We start from the raw sequence: 15,097 nt of genomic DNA, 5'->3' as shown, positions 1-15,097 counted from the left end.
CTGAGAACAAAATTGTGGCTAATTAGCACGCACAGTCCCAAAAGCATCGCATTTGATTGTTCTGATTTTAAACATGAAATGAACCTACCGGTAACAACAGCAGAATAGAGATGGAAATAGAAGTAGGACATCAGGTTACCTCTCCCTTATTCTGCATTATGAAGGAAACACTTCGATGTAAGAAATGATGTATTCAACATAGATCAACACATGCCTGATTTAGGTATAGATGGTGTAGAGGGGAGGATGACAAAAAAAAACCACAAAGACACAAATAGTGACCATAGATAATGGAGGCAAGGAACAAACAGGATGCTGGCAACTCTGAGGGCAGATGGATAGGAAGGTAAGATAAGACATACTGGAAACTTAGCAGTGGCAGCAATTGAGAAGGGGAAGTGAGGAAAAGACTGAAAAGATGAGGGGCAAGCAAAGTAGTGGAATAGGCTAAGATATAATGGCTTAAAGAACTAAAAATACTTGGATAGTGTTTTTTCAGCAATTTTAAGACGGCTGGACATCCAGAATTCTGCAACAAGACGCTGCCTGGGGAATTCTGGGACTTGAAGTTCACCCATCTAAAGTTGTTGAGATGGAGCAACATTGTACTAGGGAGATTGAAGGAGACAGGGAGCTGCTGAACAGGAACTGCAGATGGGAGGAGGGGGTGATATACACCCCTCCTTGCCCTGTGTACATTTTGTTTTGTCTGAAATTCAGAACAGTCAAAACAATTTGACTTTTGGTTTTGCTGAACCATAGCTGACCTGAGAATCAGTTTGCTTGCTTTGCAGAATCAGTTTGCTTGCTCCAGCTTTGGAACCATTTTGTGCATACTGTTAATTTACATTCAGAGTATGGGAAATAAGCCAGATGGGTCAAGGTTTTATTACCAAAAATCAGATTTGATTTATTAGGTGAAATGGTGAGACTGGAAACGAACAGGAAACTACTTGCTCAAAGCAATAGAAGCAGCAAAAGTAATATAAAAGGAAAGAAAATGTATTGTATGTTAAAAGATATCTCCCAAATCCACAATAAAAAATCTGTGCAATGATGTCAAGAACACATGGACTAAAATAAGTGAAAAATATTAAATACAATGCTTTTTTTTTTTGCAAACCTTACTATTTGGGGACAGTACATTCTCAGGAACATGGATCTTTTTGTCCACACTCATAGAACATGGAATCACAAGGCTGAAAAGAACCTTGGAGGTCTTCTAAGCCAACCCCTTTTTCTCTATGACAACCCCTCAAGTACTGTGGAACTACTATCCTATCACCCCTAGTCCTTCTGTTTGTTAGACTAGCCATACCTAGTTCCTGCAACCATTCATTAAACCAAGTCATTAAATAAATGTTTCACAACAGGATGGATTTTGTGGCATTTGGGGAATGGTTAAGCCCCAAATTAGTTTTGGAAGGTCAGAATGTTGAAATCAATGTAATTGGTTTAACCTGGAAGAAAATAATTTTCTTTTTTGGGAGCATTTTGTCCCAACAATTGTAAGAGTTAGGCATTCCTAGAAAAAAGCAGTTCCTTTTTTACTGTTCTGTACAGACCATCCAAGGAAGAAAGTATCAAATTGCAGATTTTTCAAAGAGTCATGAAGTAATGGGAAACTTTAACTACAACAACATTTGTTGAGAAAGAAATGCTGCCACATATGCCTCTTCCATTAATTTCCTGACGTGGAAGAAGGAACAAAAGGATTTGCTATCCGTGACTTGATCCTAATCAGAGAGAAGTTAATTAAACTTTATTAAACCAAGGGGAAGAGATAGAATCTTTAAGCAAAAAATGAGTAGAGCCCTGTTAATTTATGGCAAAACCTCAGAGTTTGGAAGCAACTTTACTAGCCAACAAATTTTATTAAAAGATGCTACCAAACTCCTTCTGATAATTTTGTAAATCTTAAGAAATTAATTTAGAACAATGACAATTAGCATTCCATGGCAGGAGACATTAATGGGAAAAGGAAGCTAAGATTCTGGGGACTGCTTGAAAAAGCAAATGCTGAAAACCCTGAATCACAAAACATTTCAGTAAGATATGTTCATAGGTTTAAGTGAATAATCTAACATGGGTAGTGATTAGTCAGATCAATGACTTATAGTAATATTTTCTCTGGTGCGGTCTCTCACGGTAGTGGTTCTTTTATTACCATATTTTCTCCTACTTAATGGAGAGCTTTGGTTTCGTTGGTCCTTGAGTTTTTTCCATTGATTTGGAAAACCTGGGATAATAGAATTATGTCACATGCCTACAAATATACATTTTCTGCAATGTTGGTGCCTGTTCCTACTTGGAACTTTCCTCATGTCTCACCAGCTCCCAACTTATTATTTGGCTTGTGCTCATTCACTCTCGTGTAGTTGTGAACTCAGCTGCCTTTTTTTCTAATACCCATATCCTACACAGAACTACAATTCTTCTGCTGAATAAATGTTTTTATTCTATTTTATTCTATTTTCTATGTTAATAGATGATATATTTTACATTTACAGGAAAAAAAATATTGGAAACATCTGCATGATCTTCCTTGCTGAGCTCCTGTTAATTTATCTGTTCTCATTCTTCTTGGGAAATGGCTGCCATGTGTCCAAAGTGAAGAAGTAAGAGGCTGGAAGCAGAGGTTACAGAATATGTCATAGGCTTGTCTATGTAGATTCTCAGTCATCCAGGTCATGGTTGTCCCAAAGGTGATTTTACAAGAGGCAAATTTCTTTTTTTTCTCTAAAGATGTTTTGCTTCTCATCCAATAATTTTCTTCAGCTCTGAAAAAGCTTCTTGGATGCTGGTCTTAGACTGTAATAATAAATTATTATTATTGTTGTTGTTGTTGTTGTTGCTTCTTTGATGAGAGGTGAAACATTTTCAGAAACCAGAAAGTCCAGTTGTCTCTTGAAAAAGCACCTTATGCCACAGACTTTTTGCTGGTGTGGGACTTGAAGGACCCTCCATTTCTTTCATTACTATGAAATCTGAGAAGGTTCCATTGGCCACGACCTTAAGAGCAATATCCCCATGTAATGGCACAGTAAGAGAGACCATTGCAGGAATTCAAGTCTGCAAAGGAGCTGCCTTGGAAATAATGAGGACTAGTATCATTATTTGCCAACTTGGTGCATAAGATTAGAGTGCCTTGCCTTTTGTATTGTTTAACAATGTTTGACATTCATTTTGTTGCCCCCATCTAAGAACCCTTGCATTGTTTGAGATGCCCAGGCCTTTTGATGTAGCCTACTCCAGCACTACTCATTTTCCCTCTCCCCTTCTAAACTGCTACTGCAATTCTAAACTCAGTACCTGGATTACTTAAGCATCTATGACATCTGTACAGCCTCAGATATTTGCCTCCTCTTGCCCCCAATATTTACAATAACTAAGGTGACCAGACGTCCCGATTTCAGCGTGACAATCATGCTTTATAACAATTTTTCCCGTTTTCCGCCCCATTTTTAAAAAGTCCCGATTTTCTCGCTTCATGTTGAAAGCCCAGTGGATTTGCTTAAGAAATCCTAACCGGGGCAAGACAAAAGACACCCTCTCTAATCCCTCTCTCTGTCTCTGTACTTTCATTGAAGATATTAAAACGTGAAAGCAACAAAACGGACTCCCCCCCGCGCCGCTTTTACCTCATTTTATAAGAAAAAAAATGATCTAGTACCATAGAGCTGCAGGAAATGGCTAGAGAGGTCGTGTTACTTCCTGGATTTTCCGGAAGGGAGGGGCACGGAGGTTGGAGGTCTGCTCCGAAAAATGGTGGCAAAGTTTCTTTGAAAAATATTTCCCTGACTAATTTCACCATTTCAATTTGCTCAGTCCTTTGTATTAACATCTACATCATTCTGGGTTTACTTGGAGTGCAAGCCTGCTGGTAAGTGGGTTTTTTTCTTTTCTTTTTTAATGTATTTTAAAATAATATTTTATTTATTGTGCATAGGATTTATTAAAATAGTTTTATTCTGTGTGGATTTAAGTTAAGAACTCCCTGTTATTAAGCTTTCCTCAATTAATCTCTGAGTAGATTCCCACCAACTTCAAGATCCCAAGGGCACATCTTGGAAGCTACACCTTTGCTTAGTTTATAGATGACGCCTTTCCTTAAATATGAAAATAAATACATTTATTGTTCAAATGTGTACATCTCAATAGAAATGACTCACAGGGGCGACAACAATCCACTAAAATAATAATATAAAACAGTAATTACAAAAACAGGAGCAACTGTTATGAAAATTATTATTAAAAAATAAAGAATAAAAATGGAGTTATTAAGTATATTAATTGCAGCAACCACAATACAATACCTCGGTCCTTCTTTTCATTAAACTAGACATACCCAATTCCAAGGAATTAAAAGACGCTTGCTCCTGGGGAGGAAAGCTATGGCAAATCTAGACAGCATCCTAAAAAGCAAGGTGACCAGATTTTCAGTAAAGAAGGACACCTTTGACTGGGGCTGGGGGCTTGATTAAAAATTTTATACGGAGCAACAAAAATTTTCATACAATGCAAAAATAGTATTGTAGTATTTTTTTTATTTCAACATAACTACAATTTACAAATATAAATTGTAACTGTTGCCAAACATCAAAATTTTGATCATGTGACCATGAGGATGCTGCAACGGTCGCTAAGTGTGAAAATGATAGCTAAGTGTGAAAAATGGTCATCAGTCACTTTCTTCAATGCCATTGTAACTTTGGTCAGTAAGCCCATTATACCACCTTTCTTGCCACAGTTCTTAAGTGAATAACTGCAGCTGATAAGTTAGTAACATAAGTGAATCTGGTTTCCCCATTTGACTTTGTCAAAAGGTGATTATATGACCCCAGGACACTGAAATCATCATAAATATGAATCTGTTGCCAAACATCAAAATTTTGATCACGTGACCATGAGGATGCTGCAACGGTCGCTAAGTGTGAAAATGATAGCTAAGTGTGAAAAATGGTCATCAGTCACTTTTTTCAATGCCATTGTAACTTGGGTCACTAAGCCCATTATACCACCTTTCTTGCCACAGTTCTTAAGTGAATAACTGCAGCTGATAAGTTAGTAACATAAGTGAATCTGGTTTCCCCATTTGACTTTGTCAAAAGATGATTATATGACCCCAGGACACTGAAGCCATCATAAATACGAATCTGTTGCCAAACATCAAAATTTTGATCGTGTGACCATGAGGATGCTGCAATGGTCGCTAAGTGTGAAAATGGTTGCTAAGTGTGAAAATGGTTGCTAAGTGTGAAAAATGGTCATCAGTCACTTTCTTCAATGCCATTGTAACTTTGGTCAGTAAGCCCATTATACCACCTTTCTTGCCACAGTTCTTACGTGAATAACTGCAGCTGATAAGTTAGTAACATAAGTGAATCTGGTTTCCCCATTTGACTTTGTCAAAAGGTGATTATATGACCCCAGGACACTGAAATCATCATAAATATGAATCTGTTGCCAAACATCAAAATTTTGATCGCGTGACCATGAGGATGCTGCAACGATCGCTAAGTGTGAAAATGGTTGCTAAGTGTGAAAAATGGTCAACAGTCACTTTTTTCAATGCCATTGTAACTTTGGTCACTAAGCCCATCATATCACCTTTCTTGCCACAGTTCTTAAGTGAATAACTGTAGCTGGTATTTTGTATTTTGGATAGAATCTTTTTTTTTAAATTTGTCTGAGACAATTTAAAAAAAGGATTCTATCCAAAATAAATTGAAGTGAAACCATTTTTAAAAATTCTATGCACAATACTTTGAAATATATTGTGCATAGAATTTTTAAAAATAGTTTTACTTCAATTTATTCTGTGTGGAATAGTTTGAAATGTTTTACTTCAATATATTCTGTGTGAATTCTTTTTTTAAATTGTCAGACTATTTTAAAAAAGATTCTATCCAAAATACAAAATACCAGCTGCAGTTATTCACTTACGAACTGTGGCAAGAAAGGTGATATAGTGACCAAAGTTACAATGGCATTGAAGAAAGTGACTGATGACCATTTTTCACACTTAGCAACCATTTTCACACTTAGCAACCATTTTCACACTTAGCAACCATTGCAGCATCCTCATGGTCACACGATCAAAATTTTGATGTTTGGCAACAGATTCGTATTTATGATGGCTTCAGTGTCCTGGGGTCATATAATCATCTTTTGACAAAGTCAAATGGGGAAACCAGATTCACTTATGTTACTAACTTATCAGCTGCAGTTATTCACTTAAGAACTGTGGCAAGAAAGGTGGTATAATGGGCTTAGTGACCCAAGTTACAATGGCATTGAAAAAAGTGACTGATGACCATTTTTCACACTTAGTGACCATTTTCACACTTAGCGACCGTTGCAGCCTCCTCATGGTCACGTGATCAAAATTTTGATGTTTGGCAACAGTTACAATTTATATTTGTAAATTGTAGTTATGTCAAAATAAAAAAAAATATTACAATACTATTTTTGCGTTGTATGAAAATTTTTGTTGCTCCGTATAAAATTTTTAATCAAGGCTCCCCCCCCCCCCGTCAAAGGTGTCCCTCTTTACCAATCTGAAAATCTGCTCACCTTAACAATAACAACATGTAGGAATATCATATCTGACCTGAAATATAAAACCCTTCTAGTCCTAAAATAGTGTTTGCTGAAGACGTTACTCTTAACAATGTGCCTTGTTCTTGCATAGCTTTTTAAATGTATAATAAAAACCTGAAATAAGGTTCTCAGATTGTCTAATAATAGTGTTCACCAATCTTGCAAGTTTTAAGAATATGTGGATCTATACTTCGAATTCTGCAGCCATATACAGTGTTCAGAGAGTTGAAGTTTAAATGTCTTAAATTTGCCAAAGTTGAAAAACACTCGTGTCTCCCATTTATTACTGCAACTATAAAGGGATTCAAGGTTTCACAGTCATTTTTGGAATTCCGTGCATGGAGTTCTCTACTTTCTTAGTTCTGTGGCGCAGAAAGGCAAAGCGCCCTGCGTGCGCATGCGTGGAAGAAGAAGCTGAGCCTATGTTTTGCCCTCGGCCATGGTCGTGTCCTCTGTCTCCCGCTTTGCGTCCAAATACCGCCCAGCGCCTCTAGCGAGCTTGCCGCCTCAGCTGGACCCCAACGAATACCAATGGACCCCCGAGAAACGCCGCGCGGAAGCCGAGCGGGTCGCCCTCCGCTCCCGCATCAAGCGCGACTACTTCCTGCGGCTCAATGACCCTCGGCGGACGCAGCTCCTCGTGAGTAGCGAGAGTGGACGGGGCTTCCTTCCCGAAAGGGAGGCGTCAGGCGCGCCGCGGAGGTCCTCCGTTCTCCTTTCTCGGGGATGTCGATCAGGTCGGGCCGAGGCTTCCAGTGGGCCTTTGCCCTCCGAAGAAGAGTCGTCCGTGAAGAGGCTGCTTGGAGAGCCTGTTGCTTGTTCCTCCTCGATCGGAGGATGCAGGTGGTTGCAAGGTTTGCCCGCTGCGTAAAGTAAAATTGAATCTCGCAACAGGAGTCCGTGGGGATCTCCGCCCCGCCCCCTTTTGCAAATGTTTCATATAGCACAGGAACCTCCAAACTAGACGACTTTGAGACTTTGTGGACTTCAACTCCCAGAATTCCTCAGGCAACCAAGTTGGCTGGGGAATTCTGGGAGTTGAAGTCTACAAGTCTTAAAAGTTGCCGAGCTTGGAGACCTCCGATTATAGTACGGGGTGCAGAAAAAGCCACGAAACGAGTGGTAGCATTAAGGTGGGCACAGGGCGTGACCCGTCAAAAGCGCGGACGGCAAAAGCGCGATCGACAAAATCGCGCCTTTGACGTCATCACAGCGCGACGAAAAAGATCGAAAAATTCAAATAAAAATTAATAAAAATTAAATTAAAGCAAGCCGATTCACATAAAGGTAAGGGTTAGGGTTAGGGTTAGGGTTAGGGTAAGGGTAAGGGTTAGGGTTAGCTTTACAGCGTTAGCGTTAGCGTTAGGGTTAGGATAAGGGTTAGCGTTACGTTTTTCGTTACTTTAACGGTTAGGTTTAGGGTTAGGTTTAGGGTTAGGTTAAGAGTTAGGGTTAGGATTAGGTTTAGGGTTAGGTTTGGGGGGGTTAGGGGAAGGTTTTAGCTTTATTTTTACATTTTTTCGATCTTTTTCGTCGCGCTGTGATGACGTCACAGCGCGCTTTTGTCGAGCGCGATTTTGTCCTACGCGCTTTTGTGGTGGAACCGGCACAGGGGCTAGCTGCCATAATTGACTTCTTTCGTTGTGTAACTGGATAATTTTTCATTCTCTTTGGTTTAGGAAGATCCTGCTGTAATTCGTTGGGATTATGCCAGAAGGCAAAACGTGTATCCTAGTTATCGTTTTACTCCTAAAAGTTCCCTATTGAGTCTTCTTTGGGGAGCAGGACCCTTTGTTTTCTGGTATTATGTCTTGAAAACCAATAGGGTAAGTTTTAAAAGTTTACATCATTCCTTTGCATGAGTATATCAATAGTTGGGTTTGCTGGTAGAAGTGACTTTCTGCCTGTAAATGCTTCAGGTGTCTCTAAAATCTAGGGAATGATGGGAAGCATAATGCAGTGTGTCCCCTTTACCATTACTTTTGTGAATTATTTTTCTTCCAAGAGCTGGACAAATAGCTACTTTCCTATGGCGCTCTCTGAGCTTGCTTGTTTTCTTGCAGATGTTTCATTACCCTAACTAGGTAGCACCATCAGTGCTAGTAAGGAGTGCTGTTTGCTGTTAACTTATGTATCTGAAGTTCTGCCAGCCTTCTGCCTGTTTGTCCCACATAGTGTTTGTTGCAGTTCTTACATCTAAGTTGTGGATGACTCCTGTTTTTTCTTGACTCTTTTCCTGGGTCTTTTGGTTTGCTTAGGATGTTTCTACCAGGAGGAGCATCAACCAAAAGACCCAGCAACCCCAGAAGAAAAAACAGGACTCATTTATAACATACAGTGTAAGAACTGCAACAAACATTATATACGACAAAAACAGGCAGAATGCTGGCACAATGCATCCATGAATACCAACTCGTGGTCAGAAGACATGATGAAAATTTGTTAATTTCACAACATATAGACAGATTTAACCATAGTTTCAATTGAGAAAATGTGATTATTTTTAGACCAGCCAAGTCCAAAAATGCCAGGGAATTTCTAGAAGCCTGGCACGCTGACAAATCAGCCATCAATAGATGCATAAACACTAACACTTACTATTTTGTCTTTTTAACAATTGCAGTATTTTTATTTCTTTAGTCCTTAAAGTTACACTTTCCCAGATTTCTGATTCATTTACAGGTAGCCCTCGGTTTACAACTACAATTGAGCCCAAAATTTCTGTTGTTAAGTGAGAAATTTGTTAAGTGAGTTTTGTTTCATTTTACGACCTTTCTTGCCTCAGTTGTTAAGTGAATCACTGCAGTTGATAAGTTAGTAACCTGGTTGTAAATTAAATCTGGCTTCCCCATTGACTTTGCTTGTCAAAAGGTTGCAAAAGGTGATCACATGACCTTGATACACAGCAACGTTCATAAATACGAACCAGTTCCCCAGCATCTGAATTTTGATCACATGACCATGGGATGTTGCAAAGGTTGTCACTGTGAAAAATGGTTATAAGTCACTTTTTTCAGTGCTGTTATAATTTTGAACAGTCACTAAGTCAAGGACTACCTGTATTTTCTGGGGAAGTGTTACCATTAAATTAAGACTACTTAAATAACATAGAAGTAGCCCTGTGCTAGGCAGCATGCTGGTTTAATTTACTTAAGTGGAATTGATAAAATGAATTTCTAAGTTAAAATACAGTTTAATTCTGTTTGAATTCAGTTCTGAGAAACAAGCATTCAGTACTCCCAGTCTTGATCAGTAACATGATTTACATTGTTAGTTTTATTTAGTTATATCAGATTTTTCAAATATATCATGTCATCATCCTTATTTGTGTTAGACAGGCAATTGGACCATGTGAAAGTAAACATTAAAAATGAAGAACAATATCAATACATTATAGCTTAAAGTGTCTATATTTAGTTTATTCCTATACATGTTTAATACTGGGATTTTTTATACTGCCTTGCAATGTTAAACAGACTAGTATGCAATATTTTAATAAAACAAAAAGCTAACTCATAAATTTGCATTGTTAATTGAATTTTCTCCAAGTAAGGATTGGAGGTTTTTAAGAAGAGGTTGAACAACTATTTGTCCAGAAAGGTATAGGTCTCCTGATTGAGCAGGGGAATTGGATTAGAAGACCTCCAAGGTCTCTTCCAACTCTGTTACTCTGTGATTCTGCTCAGTGCTTGGAAGAAAGTTTCCATTTTGAAATGACTTTAATCCTTGGAATTTCTTTTTCTGTGCAGGATTATAAAGAAAGACTCAAATCAGAAGGCAGATATGACGAGGGATTCCGTACTGGCTATTAAGTCTATGTGTGAAAATTATGTATAAAAATCTTGCTGGAGAAACTTTATTTCTCTGTAAGTCTACTTTCAAAATAAACCTTACTAAATAAATTATGGTTTATTTCATGTCAATAGTATTACTTTATAGTGAGACCTGATGAATTAATAACAATTTTTATTTTTTTAAAATAAAGCAAACTATTTCTTTTTCTCCTTCCCAGTTCCCATAATGGCCTGCAATTATGTCATTGAAATCCAACCCTTATATGATTGATTTTCCATATCCCTAAGAATTTTTTTTTAAATTAAAAAACTATTTAGACATTTGAACATAATGTTCCTTTAATTTCTTCGTTCAACGGGATGTGGGTATTTTCATCTTGAACTGTTCACATCATAATTTATGGGTTTGTTTCAAGTATTTGATAAATTCCTTTCTCATAACAGTTCCTACTGTATTAGTGACAATGGAGAAAAATTTACATTGTAGTTGCATCTTTATGTTTCTGTCTGATAGATCCATTGCTTTTTTTAAATGTGTTCTAAACTTTCTCTAACCTGGTTCAGATGATGTGAAGGAATTCTCACAGAAATACTGCACTGCGCTGAGTATTTTGAATAAAAATATAACTATACAATACTTCAGATTCAGAATTATAAAGGGTCCATGAAGAGGATCCAAAATGGTGACAAACTAGCAGCTTTGGAAATAAGCTTCCAGTTGTATGTCTGGCTTAACCCAGCACTCCAAAATGCCACACAAAGGCAAGAAAAGAACCACACAAGCCCCAACAAAGTTACTGGAACCCATAAATCTTAACAACCTAGAGTCATAAAGTGCTTCGGAGTCAGCAACCTGTTGTTAAACCAGTAGGATCCCACCCCTGCCGACCTGGGATTTAACTCGGCACAAGTCCAGGTTACTTGATGAACTGTCTCACCCCATTGGAACAGGCCCACCCACTTGCATTGGCAGAGGAGGTATGCTGTGGGCCCAGTCAGTCAGTCTGTCAAGGAATCCCAGTTGGCACGGTCCAGGAGAAGAGTGGCTCCTGCCCTGTGGACCATCGTGCCATTTGAGATGAGGTTGACTCCCTCTTCTGACCTTCTGTAAGGCCTGAAGACCTTGCTCTGCCAGATGGCTTGATGACCCAGCGAGGGCATCATGCTGGATGTGATAGATGAATTAAGAGGCAATCCCACTTTCTCCTCCTGCACATCCTGTTCCTTCCATTTTTAACTATAATTCTATTTTTCATTGTAGTTTCTATTTTTCTTGTCTTAAAAATATTTTTCTTTTATGATTTTAATGTTTTTAATGCTGTAAGCCACCCAGTCACTTTGAAACGGGATGGGCAGGAAATAAAGTTAATAAATAAATGTGTGTATATTTCAGTCTGTAGCAATATATAGCCCTAATAATCACCACTTTAATTTGTTTGATGGGCATGGTAATAATTAGTCCTTATATAGATCTTGTTCAAAAACATGAATTGACACAATTATTATTCCTTTGTTTGCATCCATTTTTTTCTGTATAGTTATTTCATATACAACCCAGGATAAGCTGCCATGTGGAAATACCTCTTGAGAGCTTAGCAGTGTGTGAATAAATGTTATCAACATTTATCCCTGCTATCCCTAAACAAATTATTCTAGCCTATCTAGCTCTTTCCTAACGGCTATCAGAAAGGCAGCATTTCAACTCTACTTGAGTTGCACTTGCAACAACCCCTTACAAAAGTAGATCCCTCATTCTCACATTCTGGGAAGAAAGTCTGCATCAGTGCCCTCTGGCTGCCATCTGGAGTACATTTTAATAATCTCCAATCCAACCATGTAGGTGTCAATTTCCGTGTTGACATTCCACGCATAAGTCGGCAGAGCTGGATCTCAGATTACAGTAGCTGGTTTGAGATGTGTGTATTTATTGGGTAACGTGATTTATGACACAGAGTGAGGGGAGGAAAGGAAGAGGGGCAAAGTTCAGAAGCAGATAGACAAAGCGAAAGAAATGTCTGCGAATAAGAATTGCCTAATGAAGCTGTTAATAAATTGCTAGTTTTTGTATAAGAGACATTGGCTCATATTATGTGTTCGTTACAGCATCATTAGGAACATTTACAGTAAGTCTCCATTCAATGTTCTTGCCCAGCCTTAAAGTCACTTCTCACAGCATCAGTTCTAGCTAATTGTCCAGTGCTGGAATGCATTGCAGAAAGTTTTGGGGAATGGTTTCTGCAGTCCTTGTCTTGATCTGGCCCATTTTCAATTGTTACCTGTGTCTTTCCTCCAACTCCAACCCTACACTTGACCCTGTTCTGTTTTGGAGTTATCTTATTGACAAGCCAAATTTTAATCCCCTTCACCTAATCTTTTCCTCAAGTTCTACTAGGCTGGAAAGAATTTTAAAAAGGGACACATAATAGAAAATGTAAAAATCAAGTAATTAAGAATACATACAGGTGGCCTAGATTTGTAGATGCTCTCATGAAAGCTAAAAGTCAGAACCTCTTAGATTACCAAAGGATGCTAGGATGCAACAAAAAAGGCTCCTTCAGATACATTTAAAATAATAAAATAGGAAAAAAATTATATTCCAGTGAACAAAATTCAAAGTAATTTGTGGTAATAAAGTAGAACTGTTTAGTTCCTATTTTAGCTTGATCTTTCCAGCAAGAGATTATCTGTTCCACCAGACAATTATGAAAAGCAGGAATTTAGCTGACGCTTAATAGAAATTTAAGGAACATATACTAACCTTGAATTAATAAAAAAATTCAAGATTACATGGACTGTATCATGTATGATATCTTTTCTCTCTCCACATCCCCCATTGCATTTCAGTCTGCCATTCAGACTCTGTCTTTCTCCTTTTGCTTGCCTGATCCTTTCCAATCCATCTTTTCTGCAACTTTGGGCCACAGCACCTTTTTCCTCTGAATTTTGATTTACTGTTTCAGCAAACCATATAAGTTTCAAGAAGAACCAAAAATATGCTGTTTCTCTTTTTTACTCCCCTTATCCCCATTCTTCTTCCTATCCTCTGCTTTTTCCTAAAACAAAGTGAACTAGTAGTCCTGAAAATGAGCCTTGTGAATTAATAGCATTCTTTACTGATTAAACAAATTACAGCTATTTTCCTGGTTTTCTTTTGCAAAGGAGATAGGCAGAAGAAATATCTGCTATATTTTGCAGAAAATTAAACTGAACATAAACATATACATTGTTCTCCAAATGAGAAATTTTGTATCCTTCCCTAAATGGAAATTTCTCACTCTTGAGCTCAATGATATATTATGTATCTGAGAAATCACCTCATAAAAGAAGTTCTTCAACAACGTAAGTCTACATTGTTAAATCAAACAAGTTTTCTTGGGAGTGCTTTTTTGTTTGTTCTTTTTTAATACTGGGTATGACATAATGGATTTACAGATATTTCCAATTTCATAATGGACAATTTTACATAAACACTTCACATTAGTTATTTTAATTTTTCAGCTAGTAGACATTAATTCTTTCAGATTTTCATACAAGATGGTTAAGATATTCTTCCATGATTTTCTTGAACTACTTGGGAATGAAGAAACTGGATGTGGATACTTTTGGTATCTTCATTTACATTTGTCATTAAAATTGATCTTCAGCGCTTCCCAACATTTGTAGTAATTCTTATCCAAGCTGGTTTTCAGCCCCCACTTGGTCACAGCCAAGCTAAGGGAAGATTCAAACATGAAGGCCTTGGGGAAAAAACAGAAGGCATATTGCAAGAGTAAATAGAGCAGTATTTGGTTTGAATGAAATGGACAAAAAAAAAATACTACTTTGCCTATTGTACACTATTTTAACTGATTTAAATCATGTTATTGCTATTTTGCTTTTATCATATGTTGGTGCTCATTTTATCATTTGGCTTGTTATATTTTATGTAATTTTGCAGAGAATTTAGATTTTAATATGAAATAAAATGTTAGAAAATCTAGGAATTATTGAGCTGATTGTCAAATATTTAGTTTATGAACATATCTTAACTAAAACAAGTTTAGCAGGAAGTTAAATTAATATTTCAATTACTTATGAAATTATAAGCTATGTTTAAAAAAAAAGTCTGAGAAAAGAAAAGTCTCTCAGTTCCAGTGTGGGCAGGATGAGTCCCTGCAGGTTTTACTCTGCTCATCATTGCCAACTGGGTGGTGCTCATCTCCATTTCAAGGGCCACTGAGCCAGTACTGTCCAAAGACATTTATGTGGTCACATGGCCAGCATGACACCATAGAATTTACTCACATCTACTCATATCTACTCATTTGCATGCTTTTGAGCTGCTAGATGGGCTGGAGCTGGGGCAAATAACACGAGTCACCCTGTCACATGGCACTCAGGTCTTAAATCAGGTTGTCACCTTACCAGCAAACAAGTCCTGTATCCTAACCACTGAGATAGAATAGATAGCTGTCAGCCCCATCGGAGCTCAGTTTGGAGGAGGAGGAGTTGGAATCGGTACCGTCCAACGGGGATGGCACATCTCCTTGGCATGCTTGGGAGGCTAGGGACAATGCTGTCCCAGGCTTCTTGGGCATTGGGGGAGGTGGTCAACTGGAGCTGCTTGCCCTCCTAGACATAGGGGAGGATGGGCTGCTGACAGGCAGTGGTGCTGACAAGCTGCAGATCCCCTCTGATGAGGAACAGCTGCCTCCTCCACT

At 38.0% G+C, this 15,097-nt stretch overlaps 2 protein-coding genes across 4 annotated transcripts in view; one reads left to right on the top strand and one right to left on the bottom strand.

Annotated features, from left to right (window-relative positions):
* Positions 1 to 7,006: 7,006 nt before the first annotated feature.
* On the top strand, positions 7,007 to 12,469 carry NDUFB4 (NADH:ubiquinone oxidoreductase subunit B4). 3 transcript variants are annotated; one of them, XR_015696784.1, is made up of 4 exons: positions 7,007 to 7,243; positions 8,283 to 8,429; positions 10,353 to 10,469; positions 11,041 to 12,469. XR_015696784.1 is itself a non-coding variant. In XM_014073011.2 (3 exons), exons 1-3 carry the CDS (start codon positions 7,043 to 7,045, stop codon positions 10,413 to 10,415), a joined length of 411 nt encoding a protein of 136 aa, XP_013928486.1. In that variant the 5' UTR covers positions 7,007 to 7,042; the 3' UTR covers positions 10,416 to 10,520. The 3 variants fall into 3 exon arrangements, 1 of the variants encoding a protein (XP_013928486.1); XR_001313923.2 differs by having other exon boundaries at positions 10,962 to 12,469; XM_014073011.2 differs by lacking the exon at positions 11,041 to 12,469 and having other exon boundaries at positions 10,353 to 10,520.
* A 1,359-nt stretch (positions 12,470 to 13,828) lies between these two features.
* HGD (homogentisate 1,2-dioxygenase) overlaps positions 13,829 to 15,097 on the bottom strand; it is a 30,278-nt gene continuing 29,009 nt past the window's right edge. The window contains exon 14 of the mRNA XM_087716524.1: positions 13,829 to 14,134. Coding sequence (XP_087572650.1) covers positions 14,009 to 14,134 — 126 coding nt within the window. The 3' untranslated portion in view covers positions 13,829 to 14,008. The remainder of the gene's footprint in view (positions 14,135 to 15,097) is intronic.

Source organism: Thamnophis sirtalis, unplaced genomic scaffold (assembly GCF_051295495.1).
Source record: "Thamnophis sirtalis isolate CommonGarterSnake01/CBP01778 unplaced genomic scaffold, rThaSir2_p1.2 scaffold_5, whole genome shotgun sequence".
NCBI classification, from domain to species: domain Eukaryota; kingdom Metazoa; phylum Chordata; class Lepidosauria; order Squamata; family Natricidae; genus Thamnophis; species Thamnophis sirtalis.
The sequence above is the reverse complement of the archived record's forward strand: the minus strand, read 5'-3'. Positions and strand labels throughout refer to the sequence as shown.